Here is a 27,402-nt window from a genome sequence, read left to right on the forward strand (position 1 = left end):
CAACCATAGTAAAACAAAGACTTATATTTTTGATATTTATTTTATATATTTAAATGCCATTTAACAAAGAAAAATCAACCAAAAAAATGAGTTCGGGTGTCACCTCTGACACGCGTGTCATAGGTTTGCCATCACTGCTAAGTAAAAGTATGTACTGTATTATCATTTAAATGCCCAAAGACTAATAGAGAATACACACACACACACACACACACACACACACACACACACACACAGTGTTTCTTGAAATAGACAACAGGCAAGGGGTGACTATCACCAAGTTGCCTATAACCCTTTGTGGAATTAAGTGGTTATCACTTCTAGTCCTGGGAACTTAATTTTATAATATACCTTTCTAGATATCTCCTTCAATATCTATCATCTATCTATCTATCTATCTATCTATCTATCTATCTATCTATCTATCTATCTATATTAAGCAAAGCTGAAAAGCTATCTATCATCTATCTATCTATCTATCTATCTATCTATCTATCTATCTATCTATCTATCTATATTAAGCAAAGCTGAAAAGCTGAAGCCAAATATGCAGGATGACCTAAATGAAAGCACTCAGTCTTGAATGGAAAAAGTCTGGTCAAAATTTTAACAATTATAGAAAAGCTGATATGCTAGATTTATCTGTACATGCTACATTTTTTTTCTGAGACGTTTATCTATATGAAACACAAGCAAATTAAAATTTTACCTCTACAGCTTCCCAGGCCCATTTCCTGTACTTTGGATCATGAGTCAGTCGCCACATGTACATGTAAGTCTCAACAACCTCTGGCCGTAGAATGTAGTATTTTTCATTTTGCCTTGTAGCAATGGCTTCAACACCGCCATCGAATCTGAAAGCTTCTGGTCCCAGTTTCACAACTAAAGAATATGGAATGGGTAACAAAGGTTATTGTCCTGAACAATGCATAGTGTCTACCACTTAACTGAAACTAGAAAGTACTTTACAATAGTCAAGAACAATGACAAATCACTTTAAGAAATAGTTAAAAGCATCATATCTCTATATATAAAAGGCTAAGCCACCATCTGACCAGTAGCTATGACGTGCAATGACCACCTAGGGGGACACGCTTCGACCAGTAGCTATGATGCGCACTGAGTACCAGGGTACAGACGCTCAACACAGGAGCTGCTGAGCTGCTGGGACTTGGCAGTGGCCGTTCTTGGGTGATGCACCCGGAACCAGAGAGGAGGGAGCCTGATTCCGGGGTGCATCACCCGAGAATTACCCTCTCACAATATGGGACCCCTCGGGGGATGTCAGAGAGCCGGTTTCGGCCTGATCCGCAGACCAGGCCGAGCGACCCCACCTGCCAGAGGGACCTCGCTCACTCCACAGTCGACCTTTAAGCTGCGATGTCACCTCAGGTGTGGCCGGCTAGAGAGGGACCATGGGAGGTTGGCTCCAGGGTGTGCCTGGCCTGTCTCGCCCAGTCCCACCCCACTGGCCACCTTTTAGTTAATTTCCTTTCAATGTGCACTGGGGCACTAGTAGTAAATAATACTCAATATACATTTTTTTTTGTTAGTCCACCCCTAAGGATATTTTTTCCATTGATTTTTAGAGAGAGTGGAAGGGAGGAAGGAAGAGGGGCAGGGAGAAGAGCGAGAGAAAGAGAAATATTGATATGAGAGAGACACATCAATTGTTTGCCTCCCACCCATGTCCCAACTGGGGGTGGGGGATTGAACTTGCAACCCAGGTACATGGGAATAGAACTCGTGACCCTTTGATTTGAGGACCGATAATCTAACCACTGATACACACTGGCCAGGGCTATTTAATATATTTTTTAAATTCAGTCATCTAAGGTAATGATTCTATATTTTCTTTCATTTAACCAACAGTTATTGAGCACCCATTGGATAGGTGCAAGGTCCCAGGAAATACCTTATAAGCTAGCTAGAAAATCAGGGGTGTGAATTCTAAGTCATTATGTCATGAAAGGTTATTTAATCTTTGTGCTTCCAACCCTATTTTATAAGGAAGGAGTCAAAGTCAAAATCTAATTCATAGAGATACTGGAAAGATTAGTGATAATTTACAAAAATATATTACATCTCTTTAGCAGTGAGACAGAAATTCTTATCCAATGTATTTACCTAAAGCAAGGCCAATAAATTAGACTGGCCTAATAATGTTTTATGGTCTGGATTTCCATTTCTTGGCAAACTAAGAGTAAATATTTTTATGTAGCAAAGCAGTATCTTTTAAGCTGAAAATATACATTCCTTTAATATATTAATCATGATTATGAGGTTTCATCAGGCACAGTGGATATTCTTTTGAGGGCAACAACGACCAAGTTCCTTACTGAATGAAATAAAAGCATGTGGCAATAGACTGTAGATGAAGAATAACATGTACTCACATGTGCGATTGTAAGATTCATGGCAGGTACGGGCAATCTCAGCTCCGAGCTGAAGGTAGTGCTGGGTCAGGCCCTCCGGAGCATCATCTGCCCCCAGCGCAAACATGCCTCCAGCAAAGCAGGTCAGGTGGCCCATCTTGTGCTCTAGGAGGCCGCCTTTCCACTCTGCGATGTAAGTCAGCCCCCTACTAGACTTGCGGATCAAGTGAGTCTCGATTGCCTGAAAATAATGCTTATTTTCAGCATTTGTAATCTCTTCTCAAATTTATACAAAAACATGTACCCCCCCCCCCCCCCAATTACTTCATAGCAGACTAGGGCTATAACAGTATCTGTACCTTTTATTCTATTATCAAAAAAGAGGGGTTTTTAGGAAGCACATTTGGGAATAGTAGACACAGATAAAACTTGTGATAGAGAAGAATAAATTAAAATGAATACACAGGCAGATAAAACTTTCCCTACCTTTATTATAAGTAAACAAATGAAATTAAGATGGTAATAAATAAATAAACATACTGCTGTGCTCATTTACTGTGGTTAAGCTAATTTTATTGATGACCCATTTATTACATTAATATTTCATTCTTACTTAATGCAACTGAACATCTTAGCTATTTACACTTCTCAGAGCACAAATTGCAATAAAGTCCTTCAAGCAGATACCTGTTCATCACCAAAGAAATTATTCTTTCTAGATAGCAAGAGCAATAGCTTTTGAGCATGGATTAGAGAAACATTATTACCCTGTTATGGATCCTGCATAAAGCACTATATTATTTTTGGCATGATTCTGACCAAATTGCTACTTCTCAATATAAAGTAGACAACTAAGTTCCAAGGTCTCCACAGCAATGTTTGTATGGCAATTGGCAAATATAAGTTAATACAGAGGATGGAAAAGTAGCTCTAAAAAATGTTGTGTCAAGCCTATAGAGAATTAATTAGGAAAAAGGAGTATTGTATATTTTGTGATTTTTATCCTTCTATATTAGGAAACAATTAGTTTGATGAAGCCTGTAGAATCCTAATTGTCTAATATAGCATCTGCCCAGGTACTGATCACTCCAATGGCCCTGTGACAGGGTGAGCATCTCTCACTGTGGATTCTTAGTATGGTCTCCAAAGAAGGCCATGATAGCCAATAAAAAGTTCAGGGTATTTTATTATTAAAACAACCAACCCCCCCAAAACAAACAAACAAACAAACAAACAAGAGAAGGCCCTGATAGCCAATAAAAACCCATACCACTCTTGGATTAAAGACTTTCTAAAACCCACTTGCAGCTAAAACTGATGAACTATATCTCTAGCAACTCAACTGTACAGAACAATAATGCAAGGTACCCTCTCCGTGGTAACAATGATCTACCTCTGTAAGTACAACCAGACAAAGAAACTTTGCTCTGTAAGACATAGCTACTTGTCACAATCAGAAGTTTAAGTGTTCTAGTTGTGCTTTCTAAGTCGAAAACACAATGGATTGAAAGTGCTTTTACTATTAAGAGAAACAAGAAACACTTTGACTTCAATTGTTCTTAATGGATTTTTCCTGTCAATGGTTTGTCTAAATACAGTATGTTAAAAGCTGTGTGGGTATAGTTCTAGAAACTGAGGGAAAATACTTCAAAGAATATTTGAAAGTTGCTCTTCCTGGAACAGCAGGTCTTAGGGGGCCAGGATGAGAATAATTAAAATGTCTGCCAGGATGGTAATTAAAAAATGACATAATGGAAACCATACTGTATGGAGAGGAACTGCCTAGGTTAAAACCTAAACCTCATAGGAATGAAGAAAAAGAAACCTGGAAGAGGCCGTGTGCGCCTATCCTAGTAGATAGATTTTTGATGTCCATCATGTGCCTGAATAAAGGCTGTGCTAAATGCAGGCCCGGGTCCTAGCTAAGGTGTTTTCGTTCTCATATGTGAAGAGCAGAGTTGTAGCTGCTCTATTAGGGAAGCTCCCTATTGGCCTTGAGTGGGGACCAATGTGGCATTTAATCTGGTCAATCAAAGCAAAGCAAGTTGCATTTATATTCAAATAAATAAATCAGTCTATATCAAAACCACTCAGACCTCTTCTGAGGGAGACCAATTTTAGAACAATGGCTGCATTTTTGGAATTTCAAATTTCCATTTTTCTCTCTCCTCTATTACTCTAAATTATATAAAAAAATTACTATTCTAAATTATAAAAAAGAATTCTAAGCAGTCAATTTTTTTATGGTTTCACCATTATTTTACAACATTATTTGAGATGCATTTTTTTGATGGTTTCACCATTATTTTACAACATTATTTGAGATGCCTTAATAATAATTAATATTAAAAATATATGTAAACATATAAACTACTTTTAACAATCAGAAGTGCACTTGATTCTGCTACAAAATTTGTTCCTGAAAAGCTGGGTACAAGTTCAGGTATTTTATATAAAATAATTTTCTTTCTTTACTGTATTTACTTCCAAATTTTATTTTCATTTTTGACTGAGGTTTAGTTTACTCTCACACTGGCCACCTCCTAAAGACTTTGCTAAGTAGTTTCTGACTTACCTCACTAACTTACTGCCCATAAGGAAATATATACATGTAGTATAGAAATCCTATTCACAAATAAATTCATAGTGGTGAGGTGTTGACACAAATTTTAATCTGAATTTTGATTTCACACTCAACCTGAAGTTCAGTAATGCAATCTGTAACACAGGTGAATAACATCTAAACTACTGTGAGGAAACAAACTAGTACTTCAGAGTATCTACCTAACACTTCTTAGCATACAGTTCACAATTCAACAAGGGTTTGTTCCCTCTCATTCCTCCTCCATTTTAAAGGACCTCTGAAAACTGTTAGTAATATTAGGGTGATTTCAGATTTTTATTTGAGAGTACTGTCCATATACCTCTGGAGATAAGTTTATTTCAAATGTCTAGGTAGGCAATTTTAACTTAGTCAATTTTCAGAATATAAATTCAGGATTTTTTCCTCTCCATAATTGTAATGGACTCCAAGCACAAAATTATCTTTTTTTTTCAGATATGCAAACCTTTTCTTTTCAGATATGTAAACCTTCACTGAGGTTTGAACTATGTAAAAAAGTTAACTGCCCTCTGAGAACTACATACATCAAGTACGTTGACTATTGTTATAGTTACGTTAGCAGATAGTTTACTCTTCCTGACTGGAAATAATTTGTAACTCACTTATGTAGTATTCCATTATTTTTCATTAAAGCTTGATTGAATAAGTAAGTTACAAGTCAGAGCTGAGTGGCAAAATGATTTAACTATTGGGTTTACCTGAACAGCATCAAAATACATCTGCTTAGCTTCCAGATCTGTCTTGTCAGACATTAACCATGCCTTTAGCAAATATTCATAAAAGCTGTCTCCGAGTCCTCCAACTGATACATGATCTGCAAGGGAGGGAAATGAATTTTAGAGTGATTCAGCCTTTAATTCAGATAATGCAGCAAAATCACATTAGCAACTAGGATGCAAAACCCTACGTCAACTGCAACTCAGTGTTACATTCAAATTCCAACAAATCTCTTGTTTTCAGAAAGACATTCTGAAATGAGCAGATGTGCTGTTAACTAATGCGATATACTCTAAATAATTACCAGGGTAATTTTGTAAGCAGGAATATATATAATCCCCCCTAATTCCAAAAATCTGGTTCTCTAGTAAAAATACCAAATTAAAATGTTTCACAGTATATATTCTAATAAATATTTGTTTAGCTCAATAATATAAACCATGGCAAAGCTATGACTATTAGCAAATCTTTTAAAAAAGTGGTTTGCAAGAAAACCAGAAGGGTCAAACACCTTGGGTGGGATGGTAAGAAAGAAGATAGTGGCAGCCGTTTCTCTTCCTTACACATCATTTCTGCAATCCTCCGCTGCCATTCATTATGCCAGATCCACTACATACAGGACCAACAATCTTGCAACTTGTAGGGTAGGTACCCTCATTAAAAATGAGAAACCTGAGCCTCACAGATGCTAAATGAGATACAACCTTCTGATTCGTCCCATTTGATTTGACTCCTACAGAGGCTGGCCTGTGGACCTGCTTGCTCTTCACCATATAACACGACATGGGTTCCTTTGCCCTTTATACATTTATTTTTCAAGCATGTTTAGCTACAAAGACAGATGTAATCTACAAAATTCATAGAGAACACGAGCATTAAAAAGATGCACTTATTTTGGAAAATTGCATTGAGTGGCTACTCAGTAAACAATTGAACAAAGCAAAACTTCTAAGTCAATCTTAATAAGGACCACATCTATTCACGTTAGAAGGGCTATATCTGTTCAGTGGTTAAATATGGATTTTATTATAAAAGTCCAGAATAATAGTTTTAATTTTAATGTAAAATGAGTGTTTTTACAATTGTAAAGCTGGTTCTTAAAATAGCAGTGTTTGAAGTGACCTTTACAGTTTCCTAAATAAATCACCACAGAAACCTCTGACATTTAAAAATTAAATAGACGAAGACCTATCTCATCAATAATGAGCCCTGTTGTTATAAACATGATTGCAGGAGACAAATGCAAGTGATGCATGGTCAGGCAGGTCACTGTCCGGCTCCTGTCAACATAACAAGGCCTGAAGGAAATAATATGAAATGATGGCCATGATCCAGACAGGTCCTCCGAGTTAAAGCGATAAGAGTTGAAACCCAACAGCCAGAAGCAGCGGCTTCATTTTCTGAGCCCCCTCTCCTCCCTACTCCTTGGGTTATGATTCTATAATAGATGCAAGAAGCAATTTTGGGCATTTGGTGATTTAAAAAAAGGATTACATATTATTACATGTATTTTAACTATTTTTTAGTACATGCTAGTTTATTTTCTACTTTTTTAATTTCCTGCTTATAAAATTTTCATGTTAGGAAAGAATAAAAATAAAGGAAATAGAGGAGAAATAAGAGAGAAAGTCCTTTGAGATTTTAGCATCTCACTCACTAAGCTTCCTCTGGTTTTGGATGACTGTTTGTGTTGGCAACAGGGTCCTGTGTAAACATCTTCATGGGTGTAGGAGAGAACATGCCGGATTTGGCCAGTAGGAAGGGACCGCCTATTGCTAGAAAGAACATATGTCGTATTTTTATTCCCAAATGCTCTAAGGTAATGTGTACTATTGTCACTCAATTATTATGTTCTTCTCTAAAGGGGGTAATTTATCCCTTTCTTCCTAATAGAAATAGGTCCCATAAAAGGATTTTTAATAGTTAAAGAGAGAGAAAATAGCAAAAGAAGAAGACAAAAAGAATACTCAATAGCCTCATTTTTTAATTTTGTTGACTTCAATCTGAATCTGAACTTCTCTCCTCAGAGCAATCCCCCAGGGATGCTAGTAGCACTATATGTATATTGGCGTTGTTGTATTAATCAGAGAAGGGTGATAATTATTGTTTATTGACATGGAGCCCCACATCTGGTCTCAACAGCCACCAGATCTCTTTCTATGATTAGTGACCAGGACCAGATGCTGCCTCTTAGTCACAACTGAAGAGCAAGGCAAACTGTTCCAAGAGAATAAATAGAACCACTATTAAGAGCAGAGGCAGAAAGATAGTCAGTTTGGATACAGAGTGCATGAATGTCCACAAAATTCAAGTTAAGTGAACACCTACTGGTGCAAGATACCGTGTGTTGGGTTAACAAATATGACTAAGACAAAGTCATAGCCCTCAAAAGTTTGGATCCTTAGGGTGATGGGTAAGTATATGAATCATTAGGAAAAGGCCTGTAACCGGAAAGTACCCAAAGTGTTGGGACGAGGAGGAAGAAGGGGGGGACGAGAGGAGGAATGGGTGCTGACAAATTCCCTAGGTTGATGGGTAAGTATGCGAATCATTAGGAAAAGGCCTGTAACTGGAAAGTACCCGAAGTGTTGGGACGAGGAGGAAGAAGGGGGGGGGGACGAGAGGAGGAATGGGTGCTGACAAATTCCAACTGCGGTCGTGAACAAGGTCTCCCAGAAGAAATGGCAATCGAGCTGGGTCTTGGTAGAGTCAGAAGGAAACAGAACAAGCACAGATCCAGGCACGGCCAAGCAGGCCTTGATTAAAGAATAAAAACATAAGTCTTCCTTGTGGTTGGAACCCCGGATAGGGTGGGGGAGGAGAGACAGGGGACTCATCAACCCTGTTTGTTTTTCCACCAGGAAACTGACCCATAAGCAATCCAAATATAAAGGGCTCTTTGTACCAGGAAACATGGCCAAATAGATAGTATATTTGTGACCCAGAAGGTGAAGCCAGGATGTTCCAGTACAACGAACTCTTTTGTCCCTTTTCATAGTGACTCCTAAACCCTAAGTCACGGGGAAAAAAACCCAGTAAATCCTCAGACTTTTCTTCAACTTTTCAACTTTCATGAGAAGGAGAACTCTAAAAACCCTGTCCTTTTAGAGAATCACATCTGGCCATTTTGTCCTTAGAAAGCTACTCCAGTTCTGCTTTATCCCAAATACTCCAGTGGCCCTCAAATTTTTCATGGTCTTAGCACCCCCTTACACTTAATAAAAAATCCTCACCTGAGGATATTTTCCCATTTCTTTCAGATAGTGTAGGGGGTGGGGAAGAGGAGACAGAAGCATCGATCGATGTGAGAGAGACACATTGATTGACTGCCTCCAGCTCGCACCCCTACCGGGCCAGGATGGAGCCTACAACTGAGGTATGTGTCCTTGACCTGGAATCGAACCCATCACCCTTTGGTGTGTGGGCCAAAGCTCCAACCACTGAGCAAAACCGGCCAGGGCACCCCCCTTACACTTTCAAAAATGAATAAGCACTCCAAAAAACTTGTTTCTGTAATATTACCAATATTTACAATACCGGAAATTAAAACAGAATTTAATATATTTTCTTAATATATTTAAAGCAACAATATACCCCTTATAACATTTTTTTCATAAAAATGTTATATTTTTACAAAAGAATAATTGGTGAGAAGAGTGACACTATTTCATGTTTTTGTAAATCTCTTTGACGTTTTTTGTTCTAGAACACAGGTGGATTTTCATATCTGCTCTACATGCCACCTATACTATATGTTGTCCTGGCTGAATAAGATGAAGAACAGTCTCACAGTTATACAGCTGGAAAAGGGAAGAATATTTAAGGCTTTTCAGATTATTGTGGATATTTTTCTTTGATACTACAACAAAACTGGACAAGGGGATTTTTTTTTAAAGGTTAGAGTGTTTTAAAAGTTGCAGTGTGGAATTAGAAACCACATCAATGCATTTTTGTGCTGTTCGAATTAAAATCCATTGGTCTTCCTTGTGCTTTGAACAGATCTTTTACGTGGTTTTGTAAAAGCATGCACTGGTCATTCGGAAATATTGCTCACTTGAATTATGCAGATCTTCTACATGTTGACACATTTCATTATACATTTGTTAGTATCGCCACCAATCTCATCAGAACAGTCATCAAGTGTTGCTTAAAGGCAATGAGTTCATTCCTAGTGGCATATACAAGTTTCCCAAGATTCTAATGTTCATGCAGAGTTCAAATTTTATCATCGGGACAGATACTGCCAGTTTTCCCTGAAGTGGACGGGCTCATTTTCAAGAACACATCTACTAATCGCCCAACTCGGAAAAACCAGCCTGTCTTCAGTTGTTCTTTCAAGTAGAACTGGTGACCGTGAAACAGTAAGTTCAGCTCAGGACTCAGAGGATCACACAAGTGCTTTTCTGTGAGGCAACCCACTGTTCTTTATTAAGCAGCAGAAGTGCTTTGAGTGTACTTGGGATTTAATCACACAGAATGTTACAAAGATGTGTATTCAATGGCTGAGGTTTACTAGAATCAATAATTTACTTTTGCTTCATTATGAACATTCATAAGTGAAACTGGCTTTCCCCCCCCTTTTTTTTCAAGCTCGCTGTGAAGATTTAAAATATGACGAATATTCGGAGCCTCTGCTATGGTTCTCACTTTAGTAGTTTCACCCATCAGTACTTTTGCAACCTAAGTACAAATGTCAGCACTGTGGCAGACAGTCTTAATGTTATTATAAAAACACCTTTGACCTTGTGGACTCTCTGAAAGGTCTCAGGGATGCCCAGTGATTGGTGGACCACACTGAGGTTACGTGGCAACCTTGATTATGGTTTTATGATCTCAAAACCTAGGCCTTTCTAAGCCATTACTAACACTTATAGATTTTAGCATTTTTTCCTACTAAGTTATTCTTTAAGCAAAGTAATTCTAAAGCAGCAGTGAGGCACAGCCATCTAAGAATATATGGCATTTAAATATAATGAAAAAACTCAAAATAGAGTAAATTTTAAGGCATTTGAACACACTCGGCACAGCTAGGCATCTCACTTAGTATTCTTCACCGGCTCTCAGTTGCTGCTTCATCTACCACTGGTTTTCCAAATCAGCTCGAGGACATTTCTCTCAACGACTCTGAATCATTACACCGCTGGTCAAAGTCTGCCAGGATCTCAAGTGAGGGCTTCTGGCACAATACTTTTCTCCTACCCTAAAGAGAACTCTACTGGAAAGAAACCTTTACCTGCTGGCTTAAAATTAAGTAGAAAAAATACGCTGTTTGCTCTTTCATTTTCCCAACCCTTAAAGACTCAGGCTCCTCTCTCATCTCGTAGTCAAGCTGAAAGGAGCTGTTATGAAGTGGAATGATCTAGTTACTTTATAGAAAATCCTGATGTTAGTCATTAAAACAAAGGAACAATTCCCTCGCCCCCCACCCACATGTGTAGTTTGTTACAGGCTAACATCCCACCACTACCCTGACTAGATCTTCCCTTTTTGATCAATAGCTTTAAATGTGCTTATATGTCATCATGCTCACAGTTCTGCATGAAAAATAAACACTCTAGTTTCCTGGTAACACTTACAGTCTGTCTAGTGACAGAAGCCTATTTATTGAAGGAACCAGGCCTTCTTTCTCCTTTTCTAAACATTCTCCCAAAATATTGTGCTTTATTCTGCCTTTTCTCTCTGTTACCAGGACAGTGCTGGGTACCTTAAAGAGCTAAAACAATGCTAATCTTTTTTTTCATTGTTGTTAATCCTCACCCGAGGGTACTCTTTCCATTCATTTTTAGAGAGAGTGGAAGGGAGGGAGGGGAAGTGAGGGAGAGAGAGACATCAGTATGAGAGACATGTTGATTGGTTTCCTCCTACATGCTCCCCAACCAGGCCGGAGATGTAACCTGCAATCCAGGTATGGCCCTTGAGCGGGAACCGGAGACCCTTCTTTGCGTGGGCCAACACTCTAACCACTGAGACACACCCACCAGGGCAAACAGTGATAATCTTTTGACTTACATTGACCCCACTGTCCACTACTGGGATTCAGATAGTTAGGGTAAAGGCCTTGTGGTTTCACCAGTTTATTCAGTACTGTCCGAATATTCATTACCTACAATAGAAAATAAAATGTTACTGGGAAAATCCAAAAAACCATTTTGGTGCCATTCTTCTCTCTTTCTTGATAATAGTTTTCCATATTAGAAAAAAAAAGTTGATGAAAGTTGATTTAAATGATGCAGAATTAGAACAAAGATAGTCGCTATCAGCTTACAAAAATAATAGGCGGCGAGTGAACACAGTCACACCGATCTGCCGCATGCCAGGTGCCATACAAGGAACTAGTGACGTTTCACTAGATAAGCAAAGTCCATGCCGGTGGGATGAGAAAGACTTTGCATAAAGAAATATCGTATCTGCAGTGTGAGGACTATAACCCGTGGTAGTAAGTGCTATGGAAAAACACAGGATGGTAACAGGGCAGAAGGCTGTGGAGTGGTGAGCTGGGTGGGCGGGGGAGGCTGATGGAAGATTATTTGAGCAGACATTTGAAGAAACGAAGAAGCAAGCCATGCAGAAATTGGAGGAAGAGCCACCTGGGCAGAGGGAGGAGCAAGGACAAAAGGCATGAAAAGTGAGTGGGTTGGGAGGACAGGAAGCAAAGGGGAGATGCAGGCCTTGCAGGCCACGAGGGCTTATGTTATGCTGGGGGTGATAACTGAAGACGTGTGTGTGTAACTGGTGTGACTGGGGTGCCAGAGAGGGAGTGGCAGTCAGGGGGCTACTGCACAGGCCAGGTGACAGATGATGGGTGCCTGGACCAGGGTGGCAGCAGACGAACAGCACAGAGCCTAAGGGTTTCTTGATGCTTTGGACCTGATGTTTACCAGGGAGGAACCAGAGTGACCACTGGAGTTTGGGTCTGAGCCACTGGATGAACTGAGGTTTGTTACCCAGATGTGAAGACTGGAGTAGAAGCAGGTGTGGGGGCTGAGTCTGAGATGTTTTAAGGTGGAGCTAGGAGACCCCTGCAGGGGTGGGGGACCTTTTTCTGCCAAGGGCCACTTGGATATTTATAACATCGTTTGCAGGCCACAAAAAATGATCAACTTAAAAATTAGCCTGTTGTATTTGGTCGAACATTTAATTAACTCACCCCTAATGCCTCGGCAGGACCAGACCAAATGATTTTGCGGACCTCCTACGGCCCGAGGGCCATACATTCCCCACCTCTGCCTTAGTGAAATGCTGAATAGGTACTTGGATTTGGAGTCTGGAGGTTAGGGGACAGGTTGAGACTGAAATGATAGCTTTGGAGTCAATAGCATATAGACAGCATGTAAACCCATCGGGGAAATGATGTATGGAGTGAGCATAAAAGGAAGAGGCCCAGGGTGAATGAAGTTTTCTAATGTTTAGAGGTCGGTGTGATGAGGAGGGTCCCAGAGAGGAGAATGAGAAGCCGCACCCAGGAAGGAAGGAGACAAGCCAGGGAGCACCTTGTGCCCGCTGCCACGGGCAGAACCAGAGCGTCTCAGGGAGAGGGAGTGACCACGCACACCAAACGCTGAGGGGGCGAGGAAGACCAGGGGTGAGGATGATGACTGGGTCTGGCAATGTGGCACTCACTGGTCCCCGGGACAGGTGTGGCTGGGAGAACAGCTGGGCGGGAAAGCATTCAAGAAAGTGGGAGACAGAGAGTGAGGGTAACAAACAGGGACAACTCTTCCAAGGGATTCCGCTGTAACGAGGAGCAGAGAAGTGGGGTGGAAGCTAAGGGCAGCGTGGTGGGGTGAAAAAGGATTTATTCAAATATCTATGTTTGTTTCTTAAAAATTAGAAATTAATTCAATAGCTACTTTGCATTCATATGATACCCTGAGTTTAAAAAGCCTTTCACATACTTGGCTCATATAGCCCATACAACTTTATATATTTTTAGATATGAAAAAATGTTTGGAGAAAGTGACTTGATTGAGGTATAGGGAATCAGCCATAGAAGCCAGGCGCTCTCACGCTGAGCTAGAATCAGGCATGGAAAGACTGTGAGCTCACAGTTGGTTAAAGGAAAGGCGCATGTCACAAAACTTCATATAGGGCTGCTATCTTAAACTTGGTTGTTCTTTTCCACATCCAATATTATCAAATCTCTCAGCAGAGGATACTGTTTCTCACAAGTGATGCTTTGCAATGCAAGGCGTCATGGAGAATCTCACCTTTTCAGCAAAGACGGGGTCTCCTGATAATTGGCTCAAGTGCATAAATTCCAAATGCAGGGTCCCAAATTCGGCCAGAATGCTGCTGCCTCCTGAGGCCCAGGGCCAGTTCCTTCCAATCCCACTAAAGAGGAGAATAGATAGAAGAGTTATGGGTCAGACTAATTCCTTTTTTTCCCACCGGCTCTACACAGTAGAAGTGAAAGGGACAGCTTTTGAATAATGGCTCCTTAGCTCATAGTCCACTCTGGATATTTGAAAGCATTGTTGTCTTTGACTGGGTACCAGTCTCAGGCTTTCACTTCTACTTCCAAATTGAAAATTGGTGTTGACTTAAGTCGCAGAGAAGTTGCTATGTGCTTGCTGGTGGCGATGAACAGATAAACATTTTGGAAGGTAAATGTGTCATATAGAGATGTATACACATTCCAAGTAGAATATTAAACAAAATCATACCAAAACATCCCCAACGGTTCCCAAATCCCACCTATAGCACTTCAACATTTTAATTAATGTCAGCCTGAGATTCCATGGACTTCTATAGACATTCACATGATATGCAGTTCTTTCTTGGGTATTGGATACATTTCAAAGATTCATTAGTAATCCACTTACACCATACCCTCTCCAAACCTTCCATTTACTGAACTTCCTTTCTTACGTTTCTCTTCATACCATTTTAACTATATCCTAAGTATATTTTCTAAGGATTTACTCATTCCCTGATATATTTAATCTATGCTTAAAAATGTCAGCAAATTTATGTAATTCAAATTTAAAAGGGGTCAAAGGCAGGAGCTTCAAAAATGATTGCCTCTCATCTTGGAGAAATGCTCTTTAAAAAGAGTAAGTTCTAAATACACAAACACACACACACACACACACACACACACACACACACACACATAGAGAGGCTACTGAAACATGATCATACTCTTGGGTACAGTTTATTTCTGGAAAGCCACTTACACTGTCAAGACACAGGTAATAATTCAAATAAAGAATAAAGTCAATGATTCTCCGGACCAGTCAATTCCCTTGCAGAAATCTGAAAACCCACATGTTGGTTTTAGTTCAGATGCGCATTTATTAAATGCCTACTCTTTGCCACGGACTACGCGTGATACTGGGTTGCAAGATGGCTATGATGAATAAATCACTCTTTTCTCAAAGACCTTTTAGTGTAACGGAACAGAAAGATCTAAGCATAAGTAATTCCAACTGACTGTGGTAAATGCCAACGTAAATGTGTGCAGAGTTCCCCGAGCACCTAGAGCCAGGACATGAGATCCAACACAGTGAGGATCACAAAAGGCTTCTTCAAGGAGGGGAGTCCTGAGTTGATTCTTGAAGGATAAGTAAGAAGCCGTAAGGAAAGAACGGAGGGAGGGAGAATGTGGACATGGAGACACACAGCAGAAGGGCTAGCTGGGAGCTGGAGGCAGCTGCAATACCTGTGAGTGGAGGACAGGAAAGGCAGCAGGAGAGAAGGCTACGGGTTCCACTGAGGCCACGTCTGAGTCTTGTGGGAGTCTCACTTTCCTTTCTTTCCAGTTTGGCCCCAGTTAAACACAGTTCTTGGTGTCCCCTAGATTTGCTAACCCCTCTGTCTTTTCCTTATATTTTCACAGCTCTGGATAAAGCCTTCCAGCCTGCATGTCCTGCTGCAGGGCTGCCAAGGAAGGCTGAAGAAAGGAAAGCAACCTGGACATCTGGTTCGTGACTTCTAAGCTGGCCTCACCCTTATTCCTGATTTCTTTGTAGAGTGAGATCTAGACTTTGTTCCAAAACTTTGACTTATAGTACACCTAATAAAGAGTAAGCAAAAGAGGCCCTTGCTGGTTTGGCTCAGTGGATAGAGCGTTGGCCTGCAGACTGAAGAGTCCCAGGTTCGATTCTGGTCAGGGCCCATGCCCAGGTTGCAGGCTCAACCCACAGTAGGGGGCGTGCAGGAGGCAGCCAATCAATGATTCTCTCTCATCATTGATGTTTCTAGCTCTCTTTCCCTCTCCCTTCCTCTCTAAAATCAATAAAAATATATTTTAAAAAAAGTAAGCAGAAGAGAACTGAAAATCAGATATTCATTTATTTTAGAAATGCCTGATATTTATTAAGTTCTGAGAACATGAGTCAGTTTTTATTTTCATGGTTGACTTACATAGAAAGAACATCTAATCATCCAGATAAGAGGAACAGCTATATTAAAATTTTATTAACATATGGCAAATGCACATAGTAATCGGTCATTAATATGTTGTCATGACATTATTTTTTATAGCCCAACCATTCCATCACTGACCAAAGTCAATAAGCACATTAAGCAAAATTACAAATTTCTAGGTTCTAGAGAGACTATTAAGCCCAAAGCTGCAATGTACTAGTATGTTTGTATCCAGACATTTGTTCCCTGCTATTAACATGATAAGGCAAGAGAAAACCAGAGATATAATGAAAACTTTCAATATGTTTTTAAGCAAGTAAGATTTAAAAGGATTTTACATATAAACTCTCTCCTTTGCACACATTCATATCAACAGGCAAACAGCCTTCTTTGCTATCACTGTTTAATTACATAGGGGCAAGAACATTAAAAGCACTGACAAAGGATATCTCATGGTAACAGAAAGAAATGCTGAGTCTAGAATACATATTATGTTATATGAAAGGATGGCTTTCGTTACCACGTTTTCAACCTACAGAATTAATGCATTTCAGTAAAATTATAAGATCAACAGTTGCATTGGTCAAGGAAGGGTTTTAAGAAATCAGAGAAAGCATCATTATCTCTAGATATTAAATAAGGCCACTTGCCTTTTCTTAGGCGAAAGTTTAAAGATTTGGAGGTTGGCTTGGGTGAGGACATGGGGCACAGACTATGGGCCATCACAGCTAAAACGTGTGTGTGTGTCAGGGAGATGGTGCCGACTTGCACAGCACATGTGCAGTGAGTGAGAACCAAGTTCTGGTTACTCACAGAATGAGTTCCAAGATCTTTCTTATCTTTAAAGTCTATGACTCTACTCAGGAGTCTATATATTTGTATGGCTCTAATATCTAAAGTGACATATATGGACAGTGGGCATTTGACACCAAAATGGTGGAGCTGTGACAAAGGGAAATGAATCTACAGAGAGTCTTGCTCCTTTGGTCTGGGGGTCAGGGTGCCCTGGGCATAGCATGATACAAAAGGTTAAGCTTTCTAGGCCTCTGGCTCAAAATGAGTCTCATCTGAAGGAATAGGGGATTTAAAATGTCTTGGACTTGACTCGGTGTGGTGAATACACAATACAATATACAGATGATGTGTTATAGAGGTGTACACATGAAACCTATATAATTTTATTAAGCAATGTCACCCCAATACATTCAATTAAAAATGTCTTTAACCTCAGTTCCCTTATCACAGTATTTTAAAGGCAGTCCTAGTGTTCTTTAACTATTTTGTCTTTATTTTATCAACACTAATACTATTTAAAAAATACTTTAAAGATAAAGTAACAGTTTGTTTTCAGAAACTATTAGTTCCACAAGGCAGGCATGAAAGAAAAGAATATTTTATTAATATGCCAAATGGTGTTACAATGACTGCACTTTAAGCCAAAACCATGAGTCAGCATATGGAAATGTATACACAAAAAGGCAATTAGCACGATCTGGGGAGCTGCCAAGTGTTTGTTTTGGTTCAAGGAATCCTGGAAAAGAACTTCAGGCTTTTGTGTCACTATAATTTCATTTCTTTCTGTTTCCTCCAGTCTCCAGTTTTCCCATTTTAATTTGGAGTGGCATTTTAATAGGTAGTTGACACTTGAACAACATGGGTTTGAACTGCAGGGATCCACTTATATTCAGAGTTTTTTTCCAATAAATTCTGTAAATGTATTTTCTATTCCTTATGATTTCCTTATAATAACATTTTCTTTTTTCTCGCTGACTTGATTTCAAGACTACAGTACAAAATACATATAACATAGAAAATGTGTTCATCAACTGTCTATGTTACCCATAAAGCTTCCAGTCAGTAGTATAGACTATTAGTAATTAAGGTTTTAGGGAGTCAAAAGTTACATGTGGATTTTCAACTGCATGGGGGTTGGCATCCCTAACCGCCACACTGTTCAAGGTCAAATATGTATGTGTCAATTTTCATTTAATTTAAATTTCCAGTAGTCTACAAAGGTAATAGTTCTTTGAAACCAGATTTTTTTTCAATAAATTCTGTAAATGTATTTTCTCTTTCTTATGATTTCCTTATAACATTTTCTTTTTTCTCGCTGACTTTATTGCAAAACTACAGTACAAAATACATATAACATATAAAATATGTTCATCAACTGTCTATGTTATCCATAAAGCTTCCAGTCAGTAGTGTAGACTATTAGTAATTAAGGTTTCAGGGAGTCAAAAGTTACATGTGGATTTTCGACTGCATGGGGGTTGGCATCCCTAACCGCCACATTGTTCAAGGTCAAATATATATGTGTCAAGTTTTCATTTAATTTAAATTTCCAGTAGTCTACAAAGGTAATAATTCTTTGAAAACAAAACATCAAAACGAAAATAACTGATTTTGGAAACTACAATTAGAATCATGTCTTTAAAAATGGAATCGCTATGAATCTTTTGAAAACGTGAAATACTATTTTATTCTTTAGAGTCTTAATTTGAATGTAGTTTATTAGCAGTGGCAGTATACTGCACTCAAAACAAGAAGGTGTAATTATTTACTGACCTTATAGCTTGATAAGCAATGGGCATTATATGTTTTTCCTTCTCTCTCCCAGGAATGGTTAATAGCACCAAAGAAAGGAACTACAGTACTAATGACACTATTCTACTCAGGGCTGAATCCCATGGGAAAGCTACTAACTCTTTTGCCAGAGCTTGAAATGAGTCAAATAGCCAGAGGGTTGTTCTAAATTGATGGTATATATCTTCAAAATAATCTTACATTGAGGTACCTAAAGTTTTGTTATAGTTATTGCCCATTTGTATCCTTAATAAATACATTTGGCTACTCAGTATAATCGAATACAGCAAAAAAAACAAAACAAAACATTTACAGAACTGAAACAATTCCAAAAAGCCAGATGAATATATAAATAAAGCATTAAAGAGTTGTAAAGTCTCAATTAGCTCTGACTTTCAAATTTACTTTTCCTTGCTGCTTGCTATTCTATGCAAAATGGGAAATGGGCCAATAAAAATTTTCTTGAGGATTCATGCCTGAATAATTTCTGATTAGCTGAGGAGTAAACAAACTCCCTTCAAGGTCAGAGTAGGGAATACAGCTTACTCCCTGGGGGGCAATGGAGTTTAACAAGTTTTAGGAGAAAAATGTCCCTCACATTCTGTGTATTATGGTAAAGCCTTACTTATATATGCAAATGGAGAGGCACACATGGGTATTTATTTCAAAAGAGCAGGTAACTTAATATTATTCCTTCTGGGTTTTAGCACAAATTAGAAAAGACTAATTAGAAAGTTCATAAATGACTGCTCCATTTAACTGTATTCCCAAAGCTCAGTGATGTTGAGCGTAAGTGATTTCATCGTCACTCATTACAAATACCTCTTTCCTGAAAGGTTCATGCAGAACCATTCTTTCAGGTTTGTGGTCTAGAACCCCACTAAGAGTTGAGCCAACAGTTCCAGGGGCTGGTGTTCTAAAACTAGTCAAGATTCTATTGTAGGCCACCCTTGAAAAGTTAGACTTCGGAGAACTACTTCCCCAAGGTTTATCCCACGGGGAAGAAAAAGGCGAATAAGGCAGCCGTTTGATTACATTGATTCATAATCTACAGCTCACTACCTCTGAACAGCAGCATGTGGGCTAAATCTCCAAAGGATTCTCATATTTAGATTTTTTAACAAAGAGCCAAAATAACGTTTTTAAAATTAGCCATATCTTGCTTCGTATTATGGGTATTTTATACAGGACTGAAATGGAATACTTTCATTTTAGTTTATTCTCGCTCTCCATACTGCTGCCCTTGTATTTGACTATCAAAGATTGTGTTAGTTTATTCTCACCCTTAATACGGTGGTCCCTGTATCTGGCTGTTGAGGATTGGAGGAGAGGCTGGGAGTTACAAAGACTGAGACGGTGAGAAGCCCTCTCTGATTCTGTAAATAATCTGCTCATCAGGTCCAATGATGCCAAAATTCTGTTTTCTAGTTGTCCTTTGGGTTAGATCTCCTTGACTACCATAATCAACAGACTGCAATAATTGAATGCAGCTTCTGCCCAGTTTATAGGCAAACTGGGATATCCTATCAACAGTACTGATGAGAAAGCATTTCAGTGCATGTAGGGTGTGCAAGCATGCAAACACATTCACTTTACTAAACTTAAAAACAAATCATATGCTATACATTGTTTTAAATATACACTACATTTTTCATGAACATGCCCCATGCCAATAAATGTATATTATTATTGTTGAATGCACAGTATCTGATTGGATAAATTCTAATTTATTTAAACATACCCCTACTACAGGACATTCAGTCTAATTTATTTATTTTTGCCACTATAAACAGTTTAGCAGTATGTCTAGTTCTTTTTTAAGTGAACTTATATTCACACAAAAATATCTACATAGGTACCAGCTGGAAGATGTTAGTGTAATTGTCTGAACTGATAAAGGGGATAGATTTGGGAATGTGTATTGGAGGCATAAATGTCCATTGTGGAGTTCTCTTTACGGTGTGGGCCTACTAAGTTCCACTTGGTAGCCTCTAGAATCCCTGGGATATCTCAGATCCATTGCTGTAAATCACTGCATCACATCCTTTAACACTGGGGAGGGAGGCTACAGACAAGCATTTTTATCCCTAAAAACCTTAGGATAAACAGGAGCATAGTACAGTCCATCTTCAGAAATGGTAATCCACTAATATTAATTTGCCAGACATCCCCTTCCTTTGGTTTTATATACATTTGCTCCATTGTTGTAAGAGTTTAACACAAATCATCATTAAAATACATTACTTAAGATTCAAGACTTTAGTAAAATTGGGCTGTTTATTCATCTCTTTGTCTGCCTTTCATTCGATGGGTCTATGACTCACCTTTGGATCAAACTAAATGCAATTAGCACAGACCCTGGCTTTTAATTCTCCAGATTCTGTTCTACAGTCTTTCAGGAACCACAATGTCCAGGACTGCTCTCTTCTTCCAAAGATCCTCAGGGACTGACTGGTTGATACACCTGTGTAATCCCTAAGTCTAGGACAGTGTCAAGAAACAGAGGCACTTGATACATGTTTCATTTAATAAGATTAAAAAATAATAATGAAAGTGTTGTCATTGGTTTTCACCCCTAACATGTGTGAATAATTTAATCTTATATTAGTGTCACCATATAGCTCTCTTATAGTCAATTTAAAAAAAACCCCATCCATTCTAGCCCGGCCAGCATGGCTCAGTGGTTGCACGTTGATCTATGAACCAGGAGGTCACGGTTCGATTCCAGGTCAGGGAACATGCCCGGGTTGCAGCCCCGATCCTCAGTGTAGGGCATGCAGGAGGCAGCCGATCAATGATTCTCTTTCATTACTGATGTTTCTATCTCTCTCTCTCTCTTCCTTCCTCTCTGAAATCAATAAAAGTATATTAAAAGAAAACATTCTTTTGCGTTGATCTATGAACCAGGAGATCACGGTTCGATTCCAGGTCAGGGAACATGCCCGGGTTGCAGCCCCGATCCTCAGTGTAGGGCATGCAGGAGGCAGCCGATCAATGATTCTCTTTCATTACTGATGTTTCTATCTCTCTCTCTCTCTTCCTTCCTCTCTGAAATCAATAAAAGTATATTAAAAGAAAACATTCTTTCTAGGCTGATCACATAGGCTACTATCACAAACTTGAAGTGGTCTGAAGTTGTGTTTTCTCAGAGTTATGGTGAAATAAGGAGAGTAAGGACAGGGTGGTAAATTTTTATGAAGGCTACATTTTATTCAATTGAAATGATTATCTTTTTTGTCCTTCCCATTTTTGTGATATCAGGCTGATCTTTTTTCATTAAAATGAAAGAATGATAGTAGATAGTAGGTAATTTTCTTTTCTGGTGTCTTTTATTTTTAATGAGATAAAAACATTGGCAACTAGGGCTAGCCTCTCAGCAATTAGGGAAACTACTTGGCCCAGGAGCTAAATCTTTGGCACCATTGACCTTAAGATGCAGCTAAAGCTACGGAGCAATTACTAATGGAAAAGAACATCTTACTATCCATTATGCCATAACTAATGTAAGTTTCTGGCAGAAATTCTGAGGTAGGAAAGAATAACATTCAATGATTTTGTTCAACGTGTTAAGAGATGAGCACTTTGCGGGTATCTTGCCAAACTCAGCAAGTAAGATTGAGTCAGTGAGTCAACCATACTTTACTGAGTGCTTACCTGTGCCAGGTACTGTGGAGTGCACCCATCAAACACTATAGGAAACCTGCTAAGGTTCTTTTAATGGTCAAGATCGTTTGCTCTGAAATTTTGGAGCTTTGGGGCATCAATTGCAACTCAAATAAACTTTTGTTCAGGCACTTGAGTAGAGGTAAAACAGTTTTTTCTGGAGAACAATTTCTGTTTTTCCTATGGGCATTCCTTAGAGGTCTTTAGGGAAGATATCAAGTGGGTCTAATTAACTTTTAATAAAAGAAAGTGAACTTTGTCTGATTGGTATCTGAAACACAGTGATATCACAGTATGACATTCAGCCGATCCTCACTGTAGGTTTTTTTCCAGATATTAAACTACTTGGGAGTAATTGGGGAAGATTCATCCCTGGATGCTAAATAAATTAGTTATCATTATACTTCAGAGTAGGCAATAAATTGCAAAATCAGTAAACTAAATGCTAAATTAAGAAGCCTGTAGTGGGAAAATGTTGCTAAATGCTACAAATGCTATTAAAATTCCCAAATGAGAAATTAACAGCAAGAAAGTTAAAGAAAATAGATGATGTCTAGGTAATCAGGGCCAATAATTAGTGTGCTGTTTTAAGCTGCATTATGTAAATTCAAGACAATTCTCTTAACATCTTAAGAAAGTTAGACAGTTAATTAAACCACCTTATTATTTAAAATGCTAGCTTTTCTTAGTTTTGAGTTTTTACGTAAGAAGTATCACATAAACAAAAATGTGTGCATAGCTTGTGGTTAGAACAGATTCAGGATCACTGGGAACAGATGCTGAAGAATAAAGCTATCATGCTCCTTCATTCTCATTTTCCTGCCTTCTGCCTACAACTTATGGTTTGCAGTGGTTCTCAACCTTCCTAATGCCGCGACCCTTTAATACAGTTCCTCATGTTGTGGTGACCCCCAATTTCATTGTTACAAATTGAACTTAATTAATCACAAAAACAATATGTAATTATATATGTGTTTTCCGATGGTCTTAGGCGACGCCTGTGAAAGGGTCGTTCGACCCCCAAAGGGGTCGCGACCCACAGGTTGAGAACCGCTGGTTCAGAGCCTGTGGAAGACTGTGTTATGAAGCAGTGTAGCAACTAAAGTTTTAAAGATATAAAGATTAGAAAAAGCATGACAAAAGAATAAAGAGGATAATGGAGAATAAAGAATACAGAGGAAGAATGGGTTGCTGAGGAAAACTCAACAATGAAGACAGATATCCTCAACAGAACATGAGCTACTACAAGGAAAGCACCGTCTATTCTGTTTTGGCCCTCAGTGACTCCTGCTTATAAAATATAGGCACTGCAAAGCGTAATCTGCCTGTAATGAGCTCCATGCTGCCTGGTGACACCTCTGTTACTTAACTTTCTACCTGCTTACACACATCTCCCTAGCTGTAGAATACGTCCTAAATGCAGAGGTACGATTCTGTTTCTTTTACCACCATCACCTTCTCAAATAGATTTTTGCATAGTAGATGCCATAATTTGTTGGTTGTTGCATTTATATATGGAAGCAACAAATCCCTTTCAAACATAACTATAATTCATATATATACTTTTAAATTCAGGAAATACTCTAAGCAAGTTTTATTACTTCTGGTTAAAATAGTTTATATGTATTTATGTTTTCCTTTTGCTTACATGTTTACTTATTTTTAGTAATTAGATTCTTTATATTATAGGGAAAAAATCTGAAAAATGTAACTGAACTATCATCTTCTGCAAAATAAGAATAATCAAAATGGGTAGCTCACATGGTCTCAACTTTTGGTAGCCTCCTAATGCTGATATTAATATTAAAAAGTATTTCAAAGTACGGTTGACCTTTGAACCACAAGAGTTTGAATGGTGTGGGTCCACTTATACCAGGATTTTTTTTCGATAAATACTGTAAACGTATTTTCTTTTCCTTATGATTTTTTTAAATAACTTTTTTTCTAGCTTACTTTATTGAAGAATACAGTATATAACACATACAAAATATGTGTTAATCAACTATTTACATGATTGGTAAGACTTTCGGTCAACAATCTGTTATTAGTAGTTAAGTTTTTGGGAGTCAAAAGTTACACATGGATTTTCAGCTGTGTGTGGGGATAGGCATCCCTCACCCCCATGTTGTTCAAGGGTCACCTGTACTAAGTAAATGGTTGGTGGAACTTTGACAGTAAAACTACCTATTTCCTAGCAGACATATTCAAAATATACGAGTGTCAACAGACATGAATAACTGTAGCTTTAAAAAAACCTTTATTATGTAATGTCTGTTAGCTCTGTAAAACGAAAACATCAATATAGTAACTTGAGACCACACAATCATTCCTATTTTACCGTTAAGGAAATACTTAGATAAATAAGTGCTCACATAAAAAGTTGTAGCTTGCGGTAACTTTAATTTGCTGGAAAACATTTATAAAGCTAAAAAAATGAAAACATCAAAATAGTATTTTGAAATGACAAATAACAATCACATTCATTTTACCTTTAGGAAAAGGAAGAGAGAAAAAACCCTTCCTCCTTTGCTTCCTGCCTCTGGCGTTGAGGCTCCCCACTGCAGGAGGGGCAGCGCTACCTGCAGGCTCAGAGCACTGTGGGCAATAACTGTGGTCCTAACCAGCTGAGGACAGGATTTGGTGATTCGTGAAGAGAACCTCGGAGAGACAGAGGAATCTGGAATTGATGGGGAGGGGATGAACTTAGGACAGATGATGCCGGAGTAAGTAAGACCAGACTTGCCTCACACATCTAGTCGGAAATGAACTGCTGTGAAATCATGCAATGAGCTGGTAGGAGGATTCCCGAGTTTTATGGATCGGGGCTTTCTTGGTACAAAATAAATCTCACAGCTTTGATGAGTGCCTTCTCTTTCCTTAAATGTCAATTTAAGAACAATAACCCTGTTTAGGAGCTATTTCTCCCCTGATTCCAAATGAAAAATGCTCTCTTGGGTCCCATGGGCAAAATGTACATTACCTACTTCAGTTAATAGTAAAATGCCAATGTGAAGCACGGCACGGTTATCCTGCAATATTAAGGGCTAAGAAGAAAGTGAAAGAGGGTGGTGTGGCCGTCTGAAGGAGAGCGTCTTTATTTTATTTTTTTCTTTTCTTTTTTTTAAATTAAATCTTTATTGTTCAGATTATTACAGTTAGGAGAGCGTCTTTGGAAGGGCTTCTCGGAGAGATCTCATTGAAGCGGAGATCTTCAAGCTGAGACCAGCGAGACAAAGAAGCACCTGTCAGTGAAGACCTGGCGGGGGGGGAGGGGGTTCTGCCAGTGCCCTAAGGTGGGCATGACTCTACGAAGCATGAAAACAGAAGGACAGTCAGTGAAGAGACTCTGACAGGAACCCTGGAGAGCTGATAGGGGGCAGATCACACAGGACCTGTAGGCCAGAGCAAGCATTTGGATTTATTCTAAGTGCAATGGGAAGTCACACAAAGGTTTTAAACAGGAGGCGATAAGATCTGATTTGCACATTTAAAAGTTCACTCTGGACACTGTGGGAAGAGATGATTATATGAGAGCAGCTCTGAAGTCAGCTAGCAAACTGGTCTCCAGGCAAAAGACAGGTGGTGGTCTGATCAGGGGACAACAGTAGAGACAGACAGATGTGGAAGGATTCAGGCTATGTCTGGATGTAAGAGTTGTCAGGAAGAATTGGATTTGGGGATCAGGGAAGACAGAAATTAAAGATGATTTCTAGGTTTTTTTGGCTTTAGCAGCTGGGTGGTTACTGGTGCTATTTAAGAATATGAGAAAGACTGAGGTAGGAATGGCCATGATAAAGGAAAGTATGAGTTCTGTTTTTAGTTTTTGCTCTAATAACCATATGTAGCAATTATAAGAAAAAAATAATTTTAATTTTCCTTTCTTAGTTTCTTATAAAGATCAATTTATTTAATTCAAGGAACTCTTTTGTGAAATGGCTTTTCTAAAATAATTTTTAAAATCTAAAAACATGCACAAGGAAAAAAATTGAAAACATACAAAAGATTATGTGATGGAAAGGAATTGCCTCAATATTCCAGATTCCATTATTATATCTCAGAGTAAAAACAATTAATTAACTGATATCTCTTCCAAAATTTCTTAGTGCATGGTCATTAGACAAAATTAAAACAACCACCAAATGAAAGAATACTATACATACTGTTATATACTGTGTTTCATGAACACGTAAAATATCTTGGTGCTCTGCCTCATTACAGCTGGCTAGTATGCCAGTGTGTGTGTGTGTGTGTGTGTGTGTGTGTGTGTTTGGGGGGGGGGTGCAGTGACTTATTCAATCACTTTTCTTTTGTCTCAGTTCTGCAATTATAAACAATGTTACAAATTCTTGAGTAGATCTCCTGGATAAAATCCTACAAGTGGAATTTCCAGGTTATAAATGTGTATTTAAATTTAATAAACACCATCTGATCACCTTCTAAAGAGTCTGCCCCAAGGCATACTCCCTCTAAGTATGCATAAGAATGTTCTTGCTCCTAACTCTGGGCATTTGTAAAGTGTTTAAAACTTGGTGAATCTGTTAGGTGGAAAAAAACACCAAACACATCTTAAAGCTATTTTAATTTGCATTTCTTTACATGTGAGCTTCTGATATTCAGTGCCAATGCACATCTTTTTTTGAGAAGTACATGTTTATGGGTTTGTCTAATTGATGTATTGGTGTTACTGCTTCCCCAAGTACTATTATTTTTATACTTTAGAAAATTATACCAGTAATGCATTCTCATTTTATGAGTGAAACAATGTAAAATGAATTGAGAAAAGCTAATATTGTATTCCTATCTCTTTGTACTTTCTCCACTTGCCAATTCCAGTTAACAATGCTATCCGCCCAGGTGCATAACAAACATATGGATATATATATATATATATTCAAGACTTGTTCTTTTTCAATAAAATGGGATTGTATTATATACGTTACTTTGCAAGGTACCTGTCTCAATTAGTAGCTAATCACAGACACTAGGATAATCATTTTTAACAGCTATATTATAAATATTATTACATAAAATGGATAATCAGATTATATCAAACCAATCCTCTATTGATAG

The 27,402-nt window shown here is 38.5% G+C and overlaps 1 protein-coding gene across 1 annotated transcript in view; it reads right to left on the reverse strand.

Moving 5' to 3' along the window:
* MAN1A1 (mannosidase, alpha, class 1A, member 1) overlaps positions 1-27,402 on the reverse strand; it is a 155,342-nt gene that overhangs the window by 8,805 nt on the left and 119,135 nt on the right. Inside the window, exons 7-11 of the mRNA XM_005859101.2 lie at positions 13,923-14,046; positions 11,725-11,818; positions 5,697-5,812; positions 2,397-2,616; positions 710-882 (exon numbers count right to left, since the gene is read on the reverse strand). Of these exons, the coding sequence (XP_005859163.1) occupies positions 710-882; positions 2,397-2,616; positions 5,697-5,812; positions 11,725-11,818; positions 13,923-14,046 (727 nt within the window). The remainder of the gene's footprint in view (positions 1-709; positions 883-2,396; positions 2,617-5,696; positions 5,813-11,724; positions 11,819-13,922; positions 14,047-27,402) is intronic.

Source organism: Myotis brandtii, unplaced genomic scaffold (assembly GCF_000412655.1).
Source record: "Myotis brandtii unplaced genomic scaffold, ASM41265v1 scaffold123, whole genome shotgun sequence".
Lineage (NCBI taxonomy): Eukaryota > Metazoa > Chordata > Mammalia > Chiroptera > Vespertilionidae > Myotis > Myotis brandtii.